Source organism: Lepus europaeus, chromosome 7, assembly GCF_033115175.1.
Source record: "Lepus europaeus isolate LE1 chromosome 7, mLepTim1.pri, whole genome shotgun sequence".
Taxonomy (NCBI): Eukaryota; Metazoa; Chordata; class Mammalia; order Lagomorpha; family Leporidae; genus Lepus; species Lepus europaeus.
The window spans coordinates 97,303,437-97,321,390 of NC_084833.1; the positions used below are offsets into that span (position 1 = coordinate 97,303,437).

General features: G+C 39.5%; 1 protein-coding gene across 1 annotated transcript in view; it reads left to right on the forward strand.

Moving 5' to 3' along the window:
- Positions 1–16,217, forward strand: part of DDX10 (DEAD-box helicase 10) — a 305,207-nt gene extending 288,990 nt beyond the window's left edge. Inside the window, exon 18 of the mRNA XM_062196969.1 lies at positions 15,589–16,217. Within this exon, the coding sequence (XP_062052953.1) occupies positions 15,589–15,763 (175 nt within the window). The 3' untranslated portion in view covers positions 15,764–16,217. The remainder of the gene's footprint in view (positions 1–15,588) is intronic.
- Positions 16,218–17,954: the final 1,737 nt, after the last annotated feature.

Genomic DNA, 17,954 nt, shown 5'->3' on the forward strand with positions numbered 1-17,954 from the left:
ATTCACAGTATCTGTTAGGTTTTTTAATTTGGAAAGTAAGTGAATATGAGTCAAAAATGAATTTCTGGGAAAGGAAGATCCCCAGAAACTCTTATTTTTTTCCTTCTTAACTGTTTTTGAGTGGGCGGGGGGTGGTATATCATTTTACAAAAATTTTAGTGGACTTATCAGTGCTGAATATATAGTATGATTCCTTTTTAAAGAATGTTTTATTACTCAGAGTCTAGATGGTTGTGTTGGAAAAGACCTGAACAACAATTTAAAAACAAGCAAACACTGTTTGATTACCGTTTCTACACTTTGAGGCTGCTTGTTGATAAGTCTAGTTGTGAGTGGTAGATGTGAAGGGAAGTTGACTCAGCTTGATGATACATTGACTTTATCTTCCCTTTTTTTGTACTCTTTAACTTCTGGAGATTTATCCCCCATTCCAATAAACCTAGCAGCTTTCAGGAGAAAATCTCAATCATCTCTTTTTATCTACTAAAGATTTAAAAAATAAGAAAAATATTTGAAGAAACTTCCAAAGCGGATTGTTGAAGTGTAGGGGTGGGAAAAGGCAGTATTGCTTTTCTTGAAACTTTCAGGAAAATGTCAGTACACATTGAGGAAGGCAGTGTGTGCTGTTTTCTTATGTGAAGGTTTGGGAAAAGCTTTTTTTTTTTGCAAGGGAGGATGGTGTTTACTCTCTTGACCGTCCTTACCATCTGCTTTTGCCCTGTGCATTCTATCCTGTCATTTACTCACCCATTGTAGAACTGTCACTCACTGACAGGTGTGAGTTTACCATTTTTCAGAAATACTAGAATCTACAAATATGAGTGAATGGCTTGGAATGTCATGAAACCAAGGTGAACCATCCTTTCCAGTAGGGTCTCTGGGCTGCTGCCCTAATATGGCAGCTCTTGTTCCTGAAAAGGCCATTGAGGATGACTTTTAGGACCATCCTGTTTTTCATTTCACATTGCTCCATGTATGTTGGATGCATGTCAAGTATGCATAACTTTCCATCCCTTAGTTACAAATAATTTCCTTATCTATGTCCTCTTGTGGAATTTTAAGTTGTACCCATGCTTAGATTTTTGGTTCTTATTGTTTGGTTTTATTTTGTTCTTGCTACTGTATGTTATTCTTTAATGGCCAGCTTTGTTGAAGATAGGATTTTCTATCTTGAAGTCATTTGAAGGACTAATAAAGCCTAAGATGAAACTGTAAAACTCAATTTTGCCAGATAGCAGGAACACTGGGGACATGCTTGAGTAAGTGATGATCTTGAAAACTGAAAACTAATCAGTGAGAGTAGTTTGAGAGAGAAGGTGATGTGCTTCCGGGGAGCACAAAATGTTCTACATGCAGATTAGTAGTGAGAAAAATACCTTGCATAAACTCCCCTCATGTGGTGGTTAAAATTTTTTTAATCTTGGAGAAGAGAAATAATTATGTTACCTAAATGGCTACAGAGCAAGGATTCTTAACCTGGACTCTGTGTATGAGCTTTAGTGGAATCTTGGACATTTTGAAATTGCAGACAAAACAATGGTGTGGGTGTGCATACAGCATAGACACACTTGTGCATTTATCTGGAAAAGGGGGTTATGAGTATCAAATTTCCAAGTGATTTTATGAACCAAAAAATTAAAGATATTGGGGCCAAACCTTGTCACCAATCTCAAGTGACATACACACTTCTGTGTATGTGTATAAGTGGTATTAGTGTGATATGCAGTCTACTGCCTTCAGTTTTCTCTTCAACACCCCAGCCTTTTTTGATTATTGGAATTTTAAGAGGACATTTTTACCTCTCTTGAACAGTTAAGTTTATAATGATTTCAGAACTAATGAGTCTTAGACTGAATTGTTTCATAAATATTTTTAGAACTGAGCAGCTAGAAAAGAGACATGAAAGATAAATACATCCTCACTCCCAGTTCTGTATGCGGTAGCCTTCACTGTGTGAAGGAAGCTGAGTGGATTTTATGGAATATACTGCAGTAATTAATCTTCATTGGCACCATTGCCACAGCCTTGTAAATTAAAATTTATAAGGAGAAAAAAATCTGTGGCATAACATATTTGAATACCAAATGTCAATACTTGAAGATAGGTGTAAACATTGCTGAGAATTTTCAAATTACTACCAGCTCATTTATTACTAGCTTTCAATTATTTAGGAAAGAGTCCAACCTATATTTCTTGATAGGAATGTAAGAAAGGAGAGTTTTATGAAAAAAGGTCTCAGATTGGGCATGCAAGTGCTGAATGTTCACTCTCAATTTCCACAGCCAATTTAGCACCATGTGGTAAAAAGGCACCCAAGGGTTTCTCTGTAAGGGAGCATTCACTGTTCTTTGCCTCCAGAACCTACCCTCAGCTTCCTTGCCGCTAGGTCAGTCTGCAGTTTCCACCTAATATTTCTTTACTGTGCCTTCCAGAAAGAGGCAAGAAAAAGCAAGACGTCGAAAAGCTTCACAGACACTGTTACAAAAGGAGGGTGCTTTTTTTGAAGCAGCCTGTTGTCCTGCTTTTGTTAGATTTCTGATTCGGTTTGGGCAATGATACTGATCCTTTGTTTTGTGATGTAACAGGTAGAAATTCACGCACTCTTAAAAGTACAGGAGTAAGCTCAGCCACTACACAAGTTAGGAGCTCTAACCAGAGACATCTTGATACTTCTGGTTGCACAGTCCCTTTTCCTGAGTCAGATTTACAGAATCTCCCATGATTTCAGTCGCCATTTTATAACTTATTATTGGAACTACTTGCCCTAGCAATCTTTTAAGTTTAGTGCTCCCTCCACTATGTTTTATTTCTGTAAAGCATTGCGTACAGAGGGAAGGAAGTTGACAGAGTTTCCCAGAAGAACTTTCTCTTGGTGATGCCTTATCTTCAGTTGGATCAGACAGTACTGGGAATATTCTTATAGCTGGGTATAGTGCTCTAAGTACCACCCAGGGAATATGTTTTCCAGGTCACAGAGGCCATTCTGGCGTGGTTTTATTAGATTGAATTCACATATTATTTAAAGTCTGCTGTTTTAACAATGGTCATTCTTCCTGCTCATGACAGGTACCAACGATTATTTTCTTCTTGTTTTAATATATCATTTACCCCATTCCTTCCTACACCTTTAAGTCTGTTGGAAAAAGGTTTCTGGAAGCTAGAGAGGGAATAAAAAATCAAGTGGTATAAGACTTAGGAGTTCTTGTGTGCGGAAAAGTATGTCAACGAGTTAGTTTCTTTCCTTTTGCCTTTCTCCATCAATTCTTAAGAATTTAAACCACATCTGATCCTGCCAGGATGAGATCAGAAGCATCTGTTTTATAAATATAGTTATTCTAGCAGGTATAAGATATGAATTATATGAGGTTCTAGGAATGAAAAAAACTGAATGCCTTGCCCACATGTATCCTTGCATACAGTTTTGGAATTTTGATCTTTGTACTGCCTTATCATAAAGTTGGAAGCAGTAGGAGAGGTAGAGGTTTGTGAAATGATGCCTCTTTTGTAACAAAAATGAGCTACTTGGTGTTAGGGGGAATCAGACAGACCTGAGTTTGGATATTACTTTCTTTTAACAAGTCGTGGGCCTTGGGTGAGTTACTTAATCTCTGTAATTCTTAGTTTTGTGTAACAATTGAATGATCATAACTCTTTCCTTATGAGGTTACTGTGAAGACCTAATGAAGGTGAAAAGAAAACAAAATATGGCATAAAATGGAGCTATTAATGTATAATAATCATTTAATTACTAAAAGTGTAATGGAGGTAGAAGTTTTTAAATGAGTATATATATTGATAAGAGAAAAATTTAATCTCTTTTGAGATACTTATTTCTCAATTTTGCTCATCAAAATCATTAAACCCTAGGTACACATTGTGCCAGGTACTATATTCAAAACACTCTGCAAAGAAGTTCCCACTGCATGGGTTGAAAAGAATGATAGTAGTAAAGGGAAAAAAAAAAAGCCACACAACATCTGTGTTCTCCTTCCATATGCTGAAGAGAATACTACCAAATTGGAGTGTGGGAAATTCCCATACCTGACTGCTGCCCTTCTTCAACATTCTGCTTATTTAGGCATTCAGTGAACCAAAAGTCTGCTCTGTGCCCACCGGAGAGCAGTAAAAAGAGACTGGATCTCAGCCTTCATGGAGCTTACACTCCCAGGAGGGAGACACAGCACAAAGACATGAACAAGAAGTAGAAAAGATGTGGTGATAAAGGCTGTTACTTTGGTCAGGAAGGAGTTGGGAGTTTGCTTTACTGGAGGTGGTTAGCAAAACCCTCTCTAAGGAGAGATCTGAAGATTATTGAAAGCCTTCTCCTTAAGTAAGGAAAGAATAATTCATTCTATAATTCATCCTATTCTAATCATGAGGTTTTTGGACACGTATTAAAATTTAAATATTCACTGTGAGTAGCTTGATCCTGACTATGCAATCACACATATTCCTGCCAGTAATGGAGACTCCCTGCTTCTTTTCATTCTGTCATCCTTCCACCAAATGTCCTGACTGATACTGGCTTCATGGAAGGTGACGTGTGTGAGAAACATCTGCTATTCTAGTTCATAAAGTCGTAAAGTGGCAACTCATTAGAAAGGCGGATGTCATGATAAAGTTCACAGGAACAGGAAAGTGAAGTTGATGGTCTTAGTGCTCCAAAGGAAGGCTGGAGAGGTACTTCAGGTTATCTGTAAAAGTAGCATGTAGTTTTGGAAGTAAGAAAATTCTAATGTGTTTCTGTGCTTAAATAATTTCATTATGTATCAGTTGGTATATTAACCCTTTTGAGTTATACATTTTTTGAACATACTTTTTTTTTTCTTTTTGGAAGTTTATTTAAATCTTCACAGTAAAAACTGAATGAGATATAGAGTTTCTGTGTCTCTCCTCACCACCCTGGCTGTTTCCTCTTATTAACAACTTATATTGGGAAGTGGTATATTTGTTAAAATTGATGATAATAAATATACAGTTTACATTACAGTTTGCTCTTTGTGATATATATGCTAAGGGTTTTGACAAATACACAGTGACATGCATATACTGTCAAGTAACATACACAGTAGTTTCACTGCCCTGAAAATATCATACTCCACCTATTCATCCCTCTCTCTGAACCCCTGGCATTTGCTGGTCTGCTTACTGCACCTATAGTTTTGGCTTTCTAAAATAACATATAGTTGGAATCATACAAGTATTAAAAGTATCTTTTTCAGACTGGCTTCTTTCCTTGAGCAGTATGCTTTCAAGGACCCTCCTTATCTTTCGTGGCTTGATAGCTCTTTTTTTAATTACCAAATAATACTCTATTGCATGGATGTGTCACAGTTTGTCCATTCATCTATTGAATGACATCTTGGTGGCTTCTAAGTTTTGGCAATTATGAATGAAGATGATATAAATATTCTTGTGCAGGTTTTTGTGTGATAATCAATTTTCAGCCCCTTTGAATAACCACCCAGGGATGTGATTGCTAGATTGTATGATCAGAGTATGTTTGATTTTGTCAAAAACATTCCCAGACTGTCTTCCCAAGTATCTGTATCATTTTGCATGCCTGCAGGTAATAAATGAGAGACCTGTTGTTGCTCCATAGCTTCACTAGCATGTTGTTTTGTCAGTGCATTGGATTTTAGCTATTTTTTTAAAAGATTTATTTTATTTTATTTATTTATTTAAAAGACAGTTACAGAGAGAGATAGAGACAGAGAGAGAGGTCTTCCACCCGCTGGTTCACTCCCCGGATGGCTGCAACGGCCGGAGCTGTGCTGATCTGAAGCCAGGAGGCAAGAGCTTGCTCCTGGCCTCTTATGCGGGTGCAGGGGCCCAAGCACCTGGGCCATCTTCCACTGCTTTCCCAGGCCATAGCAGAGACCTGGATCGGAAGTGGAACAGCCAGGACTAGAACCAGCACCCATATGGGATGCTGGCACTTCAGGCCAGGGCTTTAACCTGCTGCACCACAGCGTCGGCCCTGGGTTTTAGCTATTTGTGTGTATATTTTATGCATGTCACTATGTATTTTGTGCTTGGATTTTAGCTATCTTATGGATATTTTGTAGCTTAGAGAAAATTGTTTTTAACCTTTAAAATACAATAGACCATAAGAGTATGTTTTGTTTTTTCAGAATTTGGTTAATTTCTTTTCCGCTAAATATGAACTTCTCGCATATCCTAGCCCTTCCTCATGAACAGAGCTCCCTTTTGAGGAGCTGTCTTCCCACCCTTTCAAAGTGAAAGCTTCTCTGAAGTCGGGCTAATTATAATATGCTTATTAAATAAAAGCATCAGAGACTCTTCTTTCTTTCTGAGAACATTGACCCACTGGAGACCCAGGACCTTTCTCTCCTCCTGTAATTTTTGTCCTAGGTTTATCCTGCCAGAGTCTTGTCCTGCCCAGTGTCCCTTCCTGCCTGTCTCAGCTCCCCAGAGGTTCTCTTCATTTGTGTTTCCAAACCATAGTTTTTGGTGATCAGCAACAAAAAATTGGGTTTTGATGATTAGGATTTATAGTTCTGTTCTTGGATTATGTTTACTCAGTAGCCTTAGCCTCATTTGTTATTTATAACACTTGTTTAAATGAAATAGTATGTAGTTCCTTAGCAACAGACTTAAAAGTTTTGGGAACACAACACATCTTAAATTAAAGCCTTATACCTTACAATTTTTTGGAAAAAAAAAAATTCCGGTAAAATACAATTAATTTTAACAGAGACTTGATATCTTTCCCATTATGGGGAACTGGAGAAGTGATAATTAATATTTGTAAAGCATTTACTATGCATATATCACTTACTTCATCTTTTCATATGGTAGATATTAATTGCATTCTACAGATTGGAAGACTGACACTCCATGAAGTTCAGCTGCTTTTCCAGTTTGGGGTGGTTGCTAGGGTTTATTCAATAAAGGTCCAACTCCAAAAGCAGTTATCTAAATGAGAATTTTTATGTAGGCATTTAATAACAGTAATTGAATTGCTGTTAAGTACTAATTTTTAAAACAACTGTTTCATCATTAAACAAGGAGAGGGAAAAAAGGGATACATTCTTCGCATGTTGAGGTGGAGCCCTATGACTGAATCTTGGTGGCTTTCTGAAAGAACATATATAGAGAGAGACACCCACTCTCTTGTGCCACCTTGGAGCAGCCAGACAAGACACCATTACCGGAGCCTGAACCACTGGGGCTCAAGTACCTATGAAACTGTGATCCAGGCCGGTGCCGTGGCTTAACAGGCTAATCCTCCGCCTTGCAGCACCGGCACACAAGGTTCTAGTCCCGGTTGGGGCGCCGGATTCTATCCCGGTTGCCCCTCTTCCAGGCCAGCTCTGCTATGGCCTGGGAAGGCAGTGGAGGATGGCCCAAGTCCTTGGGCCCTGCACCCGCATGGGAGACCAGGAGAAGCGCCTGGCTCCTGGCTTCGGATCAGCGCGATGCGCCGGCCGCAGTGGCCATTGGAGAATGAACCAACGGCAAAAAGGAAGACCTTTCTCTCTGTCTCTCTCTCTCTCACTATCCACTCTGCCTATCAAAAAAAAAAAAAAAAAAAAAAGAAACTGTGATCCAAAATAAACCTATTTCCTTTATAAAGTTAGGCTGCCTTGACTATTTTGTCATCATGACAAAAAGCTGACTAATGTAAAAGGTGGGAGATTTTCACTAAACTGACTCAGTGGGATTCTTGCTAAAACTGGGTTAAGTGGGCAGACCACTGGACTAAAGATAGAGCCCATTTGGATAGAGGAATCAGAAGATTCTGACTCAAATTTGGTCAAAAAGAGAGTGTCTTTGTCAATACTTCATTCAAGATTTAAAATAATAATAATAATAAAGAGAAAACTCTGGAAAAAAGATTAAGAATTTAATGTCATTTTCAAAAGGATAATATATTTTATTGCAAAGAGAATAAAAATTACTCATTTTTTAAAAATTGAAATGTCATATTATGTTAATTTTATAATGTTGAAAGGATTGCATTATTCCTCATTCTGAGTCTGAGGTTACAGGGTACTTTTTTACAGTATTGCATTTCTTTTGCCCTTGATGTTTTATTTTCACCCTTTGATCTCTTAGGTTTCTTTGGAATTAATGATGCACTATTTGGGAAAAGCAGTGCAGCACAGATTTAATAATCCACTTACATAATGACTTAAAATGAATCACCTATGTCACAGAAAGAAGATGTGAATGCAGTTTTAGTTATGATATAGGATGGGTGAGTTAGATAATTAACAGTATAGAAGCTCAACTCAGTGCTTTATTAATTTACTCAAGAAATATAAACTGAGCTGCTGAATACCAGGGCAGTGTGACTGCATATAAGAAGGCAAAGTTTTTGTCTTCAAAGAACTTAAATTTCTAATGGTGGAGGCAGGTAAGCTAATAGATGACTATGGTATAACCATCAGATGGTTTAATGAAGCACAGTACTAGAAACAGAGTAAGATGATCAGGGAAGGCTTCTCAGGTCTGAGTCAGGTGAAGCAGGGTGATGGAATGAAAAAGCAGGGTGATGGAATACAACAGTTGCAGGGGCCCTAGTAAAGCATGATTGATTAAATTGTGCATGGGAAGGAGAAAGTGGTTCAAGGATGACTTCCAGGTTGTTAGTGGGGCTAGTACTCTTCACTCAGAAGAGAGATGGAAGAGGAAGAACCAAATAGGGACAACATATAGTAGTTAGAAGCATGTTTAATTTGAGGTACAAGTAGAAGGTAACTGGGAACTGGTAAGAATATGCTGATCTAGTGGTCTGGAGAGAAGTCTGGAGAGAATTTTAGGCATATTTTTAAGGCATATAATTTTTTTTGACAGGCGTGGTTAGACAGAGAGACAGAGAGAAAGGTCTTCCTTTTTCCGTTGGTTCACCCCCCAAGTGGCCGCTATGGCCAGCGTGTTATGGCCAGCGCACTGCGCTGATCTGAAGCCAGGAGCCAGGTACTTCCTCTTGGTCTCCCATGCGGGTGCAGGGCCCAAGGACTTGGGCCATCCTCCACTGCCTTCCCGGGCCATAGCAGAGAGCTGGACTGGAAGAGGAGCAACCGGGACAGAATCCGGTGCCCCAACCGAGACTAGAACCTGGTGTGCCGGCGCCGCAGGCGGAGGATTAGCCTAGTGAGCCGCGGCACTGGCTGGCAGTTGCTAAATTTTTTATGAAGAATGATGAGAGCCAAGTTGTGCTTTTCAAAGGCAACTGCTGTTACTGGTTGGAAGAAGACATGTTTCATAGGGGACATTAAGACTTTGTAAATGATATTTCATTAAGAACCTTCATTTAAAACCAGTTCATAGTTTGTTGTTTTGTTTTCCTGAGGGGAGAGTAGGCATGGAAACTATTTTTGAAGGACTTCCTAAGAGCTTAATTTGTAAAACTGAAAAGTTAGGCCACCAGTAACTCCCATGTGGTCCATGGAGTACTGTTTGCAAATCTGGAACAGTGGCTCTGGCTTTCTTTTTTAAATTAAGGAATAGGTATAATTTTCAGTCCATACAAACCTCTGTAGTGTCAAGCATTTAAAAAGCTCAGTTAATGTAACTATAGCCCAAAACAAAGAAATCATTCTACCTAGTTTGTGGCATATAATAGGAAGTTTGTTTTCAAATAAAATAATTCATGACCGTAATCAAAAATCCTGACCCAGGCAGAGGATTAACCAAGTGACCCATGGCACCAGTTCCCGAGGCATTTTTCAAAGAATGAAAAACTAATGGTGGCCGGCGCCACGGCTTGATATGCTAATCCTCCACCTGCAGCGCTGGCACACCGGGTTCTAGTCCCGGTTGGAGTGCTGGATTATGTCCTGGTTGCTCCTCTTCCAGTCCAGCTCTTTGCTGTGGCCTGGGAGTGCAGTGGAGGATGGCCCAAGCGCTTGGGCCCTGCACCCGCATGGGAGACCAGGAGGAAGCACCTGGCTCCTGCCTTCAGATCAGCGCGGTGCGCCGGCCGCAGCGGCCAATGGGGGATGAACCAACAGGAAAAGGAAGATTTTCTTTCTCTCTCTCTCCCACTGTCCACTCTGCCTGTCAAAAAAAAAAAAAAAAAGAAAGAAATCCTGACCCAAGAAGGCTCTCACCTTTTCTTATACATCTATTGACTCAAGAACTCTAAGTTGGAGATTGGGTCATCAATAAGAACAAAGATTTTGTGGCAGCACATTTGCTGTGTATTAGTCTCAGTTCTTGGGATTACAAAGAATAATTCACATACACCAAGCTGCCCAAAATTTCAAATTTTATTTCTTTTTTATTGCAAGGAATAATACAGCATGGTTGTAGAAATATCAGAATATATATACGAGCAAAAAGAAAATTTTAGAAGTCTTCCAAATCTTTTTCTGGACAGCCGTTCATACACAGACTTTTTAGGAAAACAGAGATGTACTCTCATTTTGTATTGTTACAGCTTCAGTGTCCATAAATATTCCTGCAACAATATTTTTAATTGTTGCATAGTGTCTTCTTTCTAATTTTGTAATTTAATCCTTTATGGTTGTACTTTGGTGTTTCCAACTCTGTTAAATTAAAATAGCTTTGCCTTAAATATTCCTGTTATTAAATCTTTGAACATAACCCTAAGATTATTTCCTTGGAATAAATTCTCAAAAGACAAATTGCTGGACATGCACACTTTAAAGACTTTTGAAAGGTGTGGGCAAATTGCCCTCCTGAACATATATGTTAGTTACTCTCCTACTTGGGAGTTTACAGTTTAATTAGGAGTTAAGATGCATTCAGGTAAAAAAAAATTCATTAGTATTGGAGTAGCAATGCTGAGTGCAAAATGAATGAATAAGTGATTCAAGCTGTACGAATTCAGAGCAAATAGCCTACTTTCAATAGGGGGATTATTGATTTTTTTTAAAAAACGTATTTGAGAGGCTGAGTTACTGACAGAGGGAGAGACAGAGAGAGAGAGGTCTTCCATCCACTGTTTCACTCCCCAGATGATCCCAACAGCTGGGGCTAGGAAAGGCTGAAACCAGGAGCCAAGAACTTCCTGGTCTCCCACGTGGGTCCAGGGGCTGAAGCACTTGGGTCACCTTCCCAATCCATTAGCAGGGAGCTAAAGTGGAAGTAGAGCAGCCAGGTCGTGAACTGAACTAGCACCCATATGGGGTGCAGGTGCTGCAGGTGGAGGCTTAACCTACTATGCCACATCGCCAGCCCCTGTTGACTACTTTTCATGAGAGATGAGGAATTAGAGCTAGGACTTAAAGGGCAAGGGAAGACGCAGCAGGAGAGAGATGCCGCATTCATAGCTGATGATGGTGGGAGTACTGCAGAAATGTCTCAGATCTCAGGAGTAAGAGCAATGCTTGAGTGAGAGAAAAGGAGGAAGGCTGACCCTTGTGTGCTAACTTGAGGTTTTCCTCCCCTGCCTTAGTTTCTCATGACTTTAACCCAGAGGTCACTAATATTCTAGGAGGCTGGGTAATTATAATAAATACCTAAAAAAAATGTTGAAACCAGAAAAGCAAACCTATTGAAAAAAATCAGCTCAATTTCTAGGAGAATTATGGGGGTTTAGAGAATTCAGAATCAACTCAAATTTGAAAATCATCAAAATAGAATTTTCCTGTCATCAGTTAACATTACATATTTCATAGTGAGATCTGTCTTTGAACCTAGTTGTGTGATCAGTTCTTGAATTGACACACCAACCATTGCTAATTAAATCTTGTTATGATTTGGATTTTTCAAAGATTAGTAGCTCTGAATTCTTTCACTTTGTTTTTATAGCAGTGGTGGGGCTTTTAATGCTCTAAGATGAGCCATACTTTTACTTTTTTTTTTTTTTTAAAGATTTATTTATTTATTTGAAAGTCAGAGTTACACAGAGAGAGGAAAGATAGAGAGAGAGAAGTCTTCCATCCTCTGGTTTACTCCCCAATTGGCCGCAACGGCTGGAGCTGCACAGATCTGAAGCCAGGAGCCAGGAGCCTTTTCTGGGTCACGTGGGTGCAGGGGCCAAGGACTTGGGCCATTTTCTACTGCTTTCCCAGGCCATAGCAGAGAGCTGGATCTGAAGTGGAGCAGCCGGGTCTTGAACCGGCGCCCATATGGGATGCCCACGCTTCAGGCCACAGTGCCGGCCCCCATGCTTTTACTTTTTAAGGTATGCTTTTTGAATGAATATGTTGTACTCTGAATGCTGAGCAGGAATGTGGTTCTTTTGAGGCTTTGTTTAATACATTTGAAGAATGTGGAAAGAGTCCAGCCGCTTAAGTCCTACAAAAGTACTACCTTCAGCTCACCAGGCACCATCTTCAGAATGTTTCCCCATCTTTTCAGTCAACTGCACCAATGTCATGCTGCCATGCGTACCTACTAGAACTCTTGAATGAAAGGTCCGAGAACCTATCCCCGAAGTTGTAGCAAATAATTAAAGAACCAAGAGACTAGAATTAACCATCATATACATTAGACTATTAGTCTGTCATAAAGAAGTCCTTGCCTTTGCTTGGATCCAGGAAACTACTGTTGAGTATTAACTAGATGGGGTCAGAACTCCTCTCCCTAATTCATTAGGAGATGAGTATAATGGAGGCCTCTAGTGCCACAGCATTTGGAACAGGCCTTTCCTGAAGAGAGCAGAATGCAGCCATATTTTGCTTTCTGCTTACTGCTTTCTAGATTAATTACATCATCCTCTTTTTTCGTAAATCACTCATAGAGGACCTATACTATTATTTAATAATTAATTGGTTACACAGATTATCACTTAATTGTCATAGAATGAATGCCTTTCTAGAATTTGAACTGATTAATAAAGCAGCAAAGCTGCTGATTCTGAACTATTTGGGTTCCATTAATTTCCCATCTGCCTTTTATCTGAACCACCTATTTCCTGTAGAGCACATTAACAAAAGAAGCATTAGTGAAGTCCACTAATTAGGCTGGTTCTGATGAGCTGCTCTGAGATGCCCTTGATTCACAGGCAGGCAAAAACCCGTATCACCTTGTGCCAATTAAATCATAGCACTGCAGCCCCATGGAATTGGCACAGGACTGGCCATACTCATAAGCAGATTAGGACTTGATGCATGTGTCTTTTAAAGCCTCTTTTCATTAAGAATTACTTAAATTCTTTGCTGACCGAATTTCCTTCATAGGCAACTGTTTCTTGTTCATCTCTCCAGGAGCCCTTTTAAATTCAGTTATTTGTGGCTTAAAATAACCTCATGATGCTGTCTAGATTGTCTTTCCTGCTATAGTGAAAGAGAGTGGCTGAGTCAGAGCTATGGGTGCTTCTGGGAGGTAAACTGGGGAATTATTTACAGTTTTGCTTCAAGCTGGTCCCAACTGGCTCTGCTGATTGGGCACATCCACTCCTATATCTAGGCTACCTTCTGAAACAGAATAGAATTCTTTGTAACTTGAGCAGTTTTCTTTTGAAATATACCATGTGCCTGGGATAAATGTAGTATTTCTTTGACATTTTGTTACTGTTGCTGATTACTATATGATGGTACTTCAAAAAAGGTCATGGAAAAGTGGAATTTAGGGGGCTGGTGCTGTGGCGTAGCAGGTAAAGCTGCTACCTACAGTGCCAGCATCCCATGTGAGCACCTGTTCCAGTCCCTGCTGCTCTACTTTTGATCCAGCTTTCTGCTATGGTCTGAGAAAGTAGCATAAGATGGCCCAAGTCCCTGGGCCCCGGCACCCATGTGGGAGACCTGGAAGAAGCTCCAGGCTCCTGGAAGAAGCTGGGATTGGCCCAGCTCCGGCAGTTGCAGCCATTTGGGGAGTGAATCAATGGATGGAAGACTTTCTTTTTCTCTCTCTCTTTCAAAAATATAAATAAATCTTTAAAAAATGGAATTAAAAAGTTTTTTTGGGAGCCAGTGTTGTGGTATAATGGGTAAATCCACCACCTATAACACCAACATCCCATATGGGCACTGGTTCATGTCCTGGCTGCTCTACTTCTGATCCACCTCCCTGCTGATGACCTGAGAAAAGCAGTGGAGGATGGGCCAGAATGCTTGGGGCTCTGCCCTTAAGGAAGCTTCTGGCTCTTGGCTTTGGCTTGGCCCAGCCCTGCCCTTTGCTGCCATCTGGGCAATGATCCAGCCAGGTGGAGGACTTCTCTCTGTCTCTCCTACTGTCTCTCTGTAATTCTGACTCTCAATAAATAAGTAAATCCTAAGAAAATTTCTTTTGGCATAAAAATATTTCAAAATCCATTCATGGGTTTTTGATAATGTGTATTTTCTAGGTTATGTTGAAGGCTTCCTATATTTATGGATTTAAAAAATGTTTTGCACTAAAATAAACTTGTTAATTCCTTGACCCACAAATTTTTTTGAAGTACCATCATACAGTCAATGGGAGAATTTGTTTAAAAGGGAGTGGTTTATAGGAAGAAAGTAAACCAGCATGTAGCTTACTACTGTGTGCTCTCATTTATAAATTTTATTTAATTCTCACAATAATTCTAATTACATAATACCCATCTTTATTTAAAATGAAAGAAAGAAAAATGGAGACTTAGAAATATTAATTGATGGGTTAAGTTCTAACTATTGGTGCCAAATCAATATTGTTTCACAGTTGATTCTTTAAGTTGTAATCATCCAAATGTTGAGTGAAGTGAGTCAACTCTAATTGCTTTTGATAGACTACTTTTGGGACTGGATTCAGAGTTGTTCAGATCTGTGTTTGAGTCCAATGTGGGTAATCTGGATCCAATCATTTAAAATCTGTTAACCTCAGAATAAGGCTAATGCTCTCAATACTCAAGATTTTTCATGCAGATAAATGATATCATCCATGTTAAAGCATATGTCATAGTGCCACACTCAGTGCATGGTCGCTACTGCCATTGTTATTTGAGTTTCTGTTTTAACATTATATCTTATTGTTGAGTCATATTTGAACATGAGGGCTATCAAAATGCTTTGAGAATGTTGTTTTTCTTTTATTTTTAGTGCATTGAGTGTTTTCTACTTTCAGAAATTAGCTTTGTTTTTGTGGTCTGTGTCTTAGGCATGTATAGAATACATGTGTAACAATGTTTGTTTTAAGATTTTTTGTGTGTGTGTGTGTGTGTCCATCTAAGATACAGATTTTTAAATGGGGAAAATTAGTTGTCTCCAATCATTTGTAATGTAGCATTTCAGGTTTTATTTTACTCATGATGTATCACAACCTAATGCAACAGATACTAGAGTCAGTATCTATTAGCCCACAGACTGCTACCTGATGGATTACTTAACTTTAAATGGAATGGTTATATGTGACAGGAGAAGCATAGATTAGGATCATACATACCTAAGGGGCATCTCAGTGGCTCCAAAGTGTAGATAACGTATCCATAGCTTCCTATAATTCTTGCAAGGATTGGAAAACATGATGCATACAAAGTATTTTGCATGTTCCTGCTGTACAACAGGACCTCTCTCCCATCCACTGATGAGAAAGAACTTATAGATGATGTGGATTTTTTTCCCATCTTGAATAATAATATCACTTTACCAACTATCTGTTTCTGGTAACTTTGTCCTATTTTAAATGTTTGACTTCATACTAATAAGTTTATTATGTGTAAAAGTAAATCATTGGATTTGTTCCCACCAGTGATACCAAGAAGAAGCAGGGAATGAAGAAAAGGAGCAGCGAAGTGGAAGACGAGGGACCAACAAGTCGCAATAGAAAAAAGGCCAAGTGGGAAACCCTGGAACCTTTGGATACGGGCCTGTCTTTAGCAGAGGACGAAGAACTGGTGTTACATCTGCTCAAAAGTCAAAACTAACTACTTCCTGCACTTGTCTTCTCCTTGAGATCTCTGGTCATGATTCTGTGGCCAAGAGAAACAGTTGACTTTTGGGCATATAGATATGGCATGTTTCATTCCTAAAGGACATGTCGTTCAGGAAGAAGCAGTCGGATCTGAGTCCCTTTCACAGGCCATGCTTTGTGCTGCCACAGATCCCGTTGTCCAGCGTGTGCTCTGTTGGTTCTGTCCTGGGCTTCTATCTCTTGTCATGGGAAATGCTGCCTTTGCTTTGCTGGCGATTTCTGAAGCCCTTGTTTTATTGTTAGAAATTCCTTTCTTGCCTACTATATATAAGTTTCTATGTTACTTTTAAGCAAAACCGTTAGTAATTTTGTTGTATTTAATATTTCCAAAGAGACAGTATGATGGACCAGTCCTGAGAAAAGGGTGTATTTTTGAATTGAGACCATCAATAATAAACATATTTCCTATCAAAGAATGCATTACTGTTTTTGTTGTGTCTGGTAATAAAAGAACACCTCAAGGGAATGTTCCCGAGATGAAACGTTTTTTCATAAGCTTTAAGTTAAGCCTTTTCAAAGATAATATTTAACATAGTTGCAGACATGCTAGCAATCACTCATAAAAGCTATAGAAGTCCTGATTCTGAGGATGTTATAACTAAACCTGATCTCGTATTGAGCACATAGGAGCCTATCCGTATTGTGAAAGCGTCTGTATATCAGGTAGCATAGATCCGCCCAGACTCAGCTCCTAATGATGAGTGAAAAAACAAAATCAATCCTTGGGGGCTGGCCTTTTGGTGTAGCAGGTGAAGCTGCCCACTTGCCGTGCCAACATCCCCTATCAGAGCGCCTGTTAAAGTCCTGACAGCACTACTTCCTATCCAGCTCCCTGTTAATGCACCTGGGGAAACAGGGAATGGTGACCCAGGTATGTAGGTCTCTGCCGCTTACATGAGAGACCTTGATTGAGTTCCTGGCTCTTGCCTTCAACCTGTCCCAACCCTGCCTATTACTGTCATTTGGGGAGTGAATCTGTGTTCTCTCTGTGTCTTCCTCTCGCTCACTCTGACTTTCAAATAAGTAAATTTGTAAACAACAACAAGGCTTCTTTTTTTGTTACAGTTAACTGTCAGATTCTTTATTAAAAGAAGAGAATATGAGGGAGAAATCGGAGCTTTGGCAAGATATTATCATGGATATGTCATCACCCTCTCACTATTCTGATCTTTTCCTGTATCTCTTAGCACAATATAGGGGAAAAATAGGGAAGCCAGTCATGACTCCAAGGGAGCTAACATTATACCTGGGTGTCTCAGCTCCTTACAGCTTAGGCTAAGTCCATGTTTGTGTCTAAGAAGTTTGTCTGTATGTACACACTATCCTGATGAGAAACACCAACATCATTGTGCCATCAAAATGGGAGACAGCTCTTCCACTTCTCCCTCTTTCTACTCTTGACTCTACTAGTTCACCTGGTGCCTCTTCTGTGATGACTCTTACCCATTGTTGTTCTCCCAGCCTCTGCCTGGAGCCAGAGTGTCCTCATCAAGACTTTGGCCAGACCAGAGCAGGGTTTCCTTGTTTCCTAACTGGTTTCTCTGCTTCTGGTCCCAATCCTGTGGTCAGAGTGCTTTTCTCAGCTTGTAGGTCTGAGCTTATTTCTCCCCAGCTGTTCCCCCATCACTGCTCATTATGCTGTTTGTTACACATTGGCTGATAAACCTGTTGTCCCTGATACATGGTGAGTTTCTGGATAGGAAAAAGGAATGTACTTCATCCATCCTCCATATCCTCAGAGCCAAATACAGTACCTGTTCTATAATTGGCTTAGTGAATTAATGGGTGGACATGAATAAACCAAGACAACTCTTAAAGATCTGTTGTAGCCCATTGCTCTGTCACCTCTGGGAGGAAGGATACAGAGTGATGGAAATGAGAACTAGATGAAGTGGCCATAATGAAACTAAAGTTTTCCCATTGAATTTATTCTGTGTTTTAGATTATATTTTCTGACCCAAATAAGGAATTAAGACAGTATTATTTCTCTCTACATGTAATCAACTGAATAAATACACTGCAAGACTTTTCATTCATAAACTCATTTGAGTTGTGAGTATTCTATCCCTGGAATTGAGTGAATTCTGACTAATAAATGCATTGTAGGGACTTTCAGTTGGCTGAGGTTTGAAAGCTAATTACAA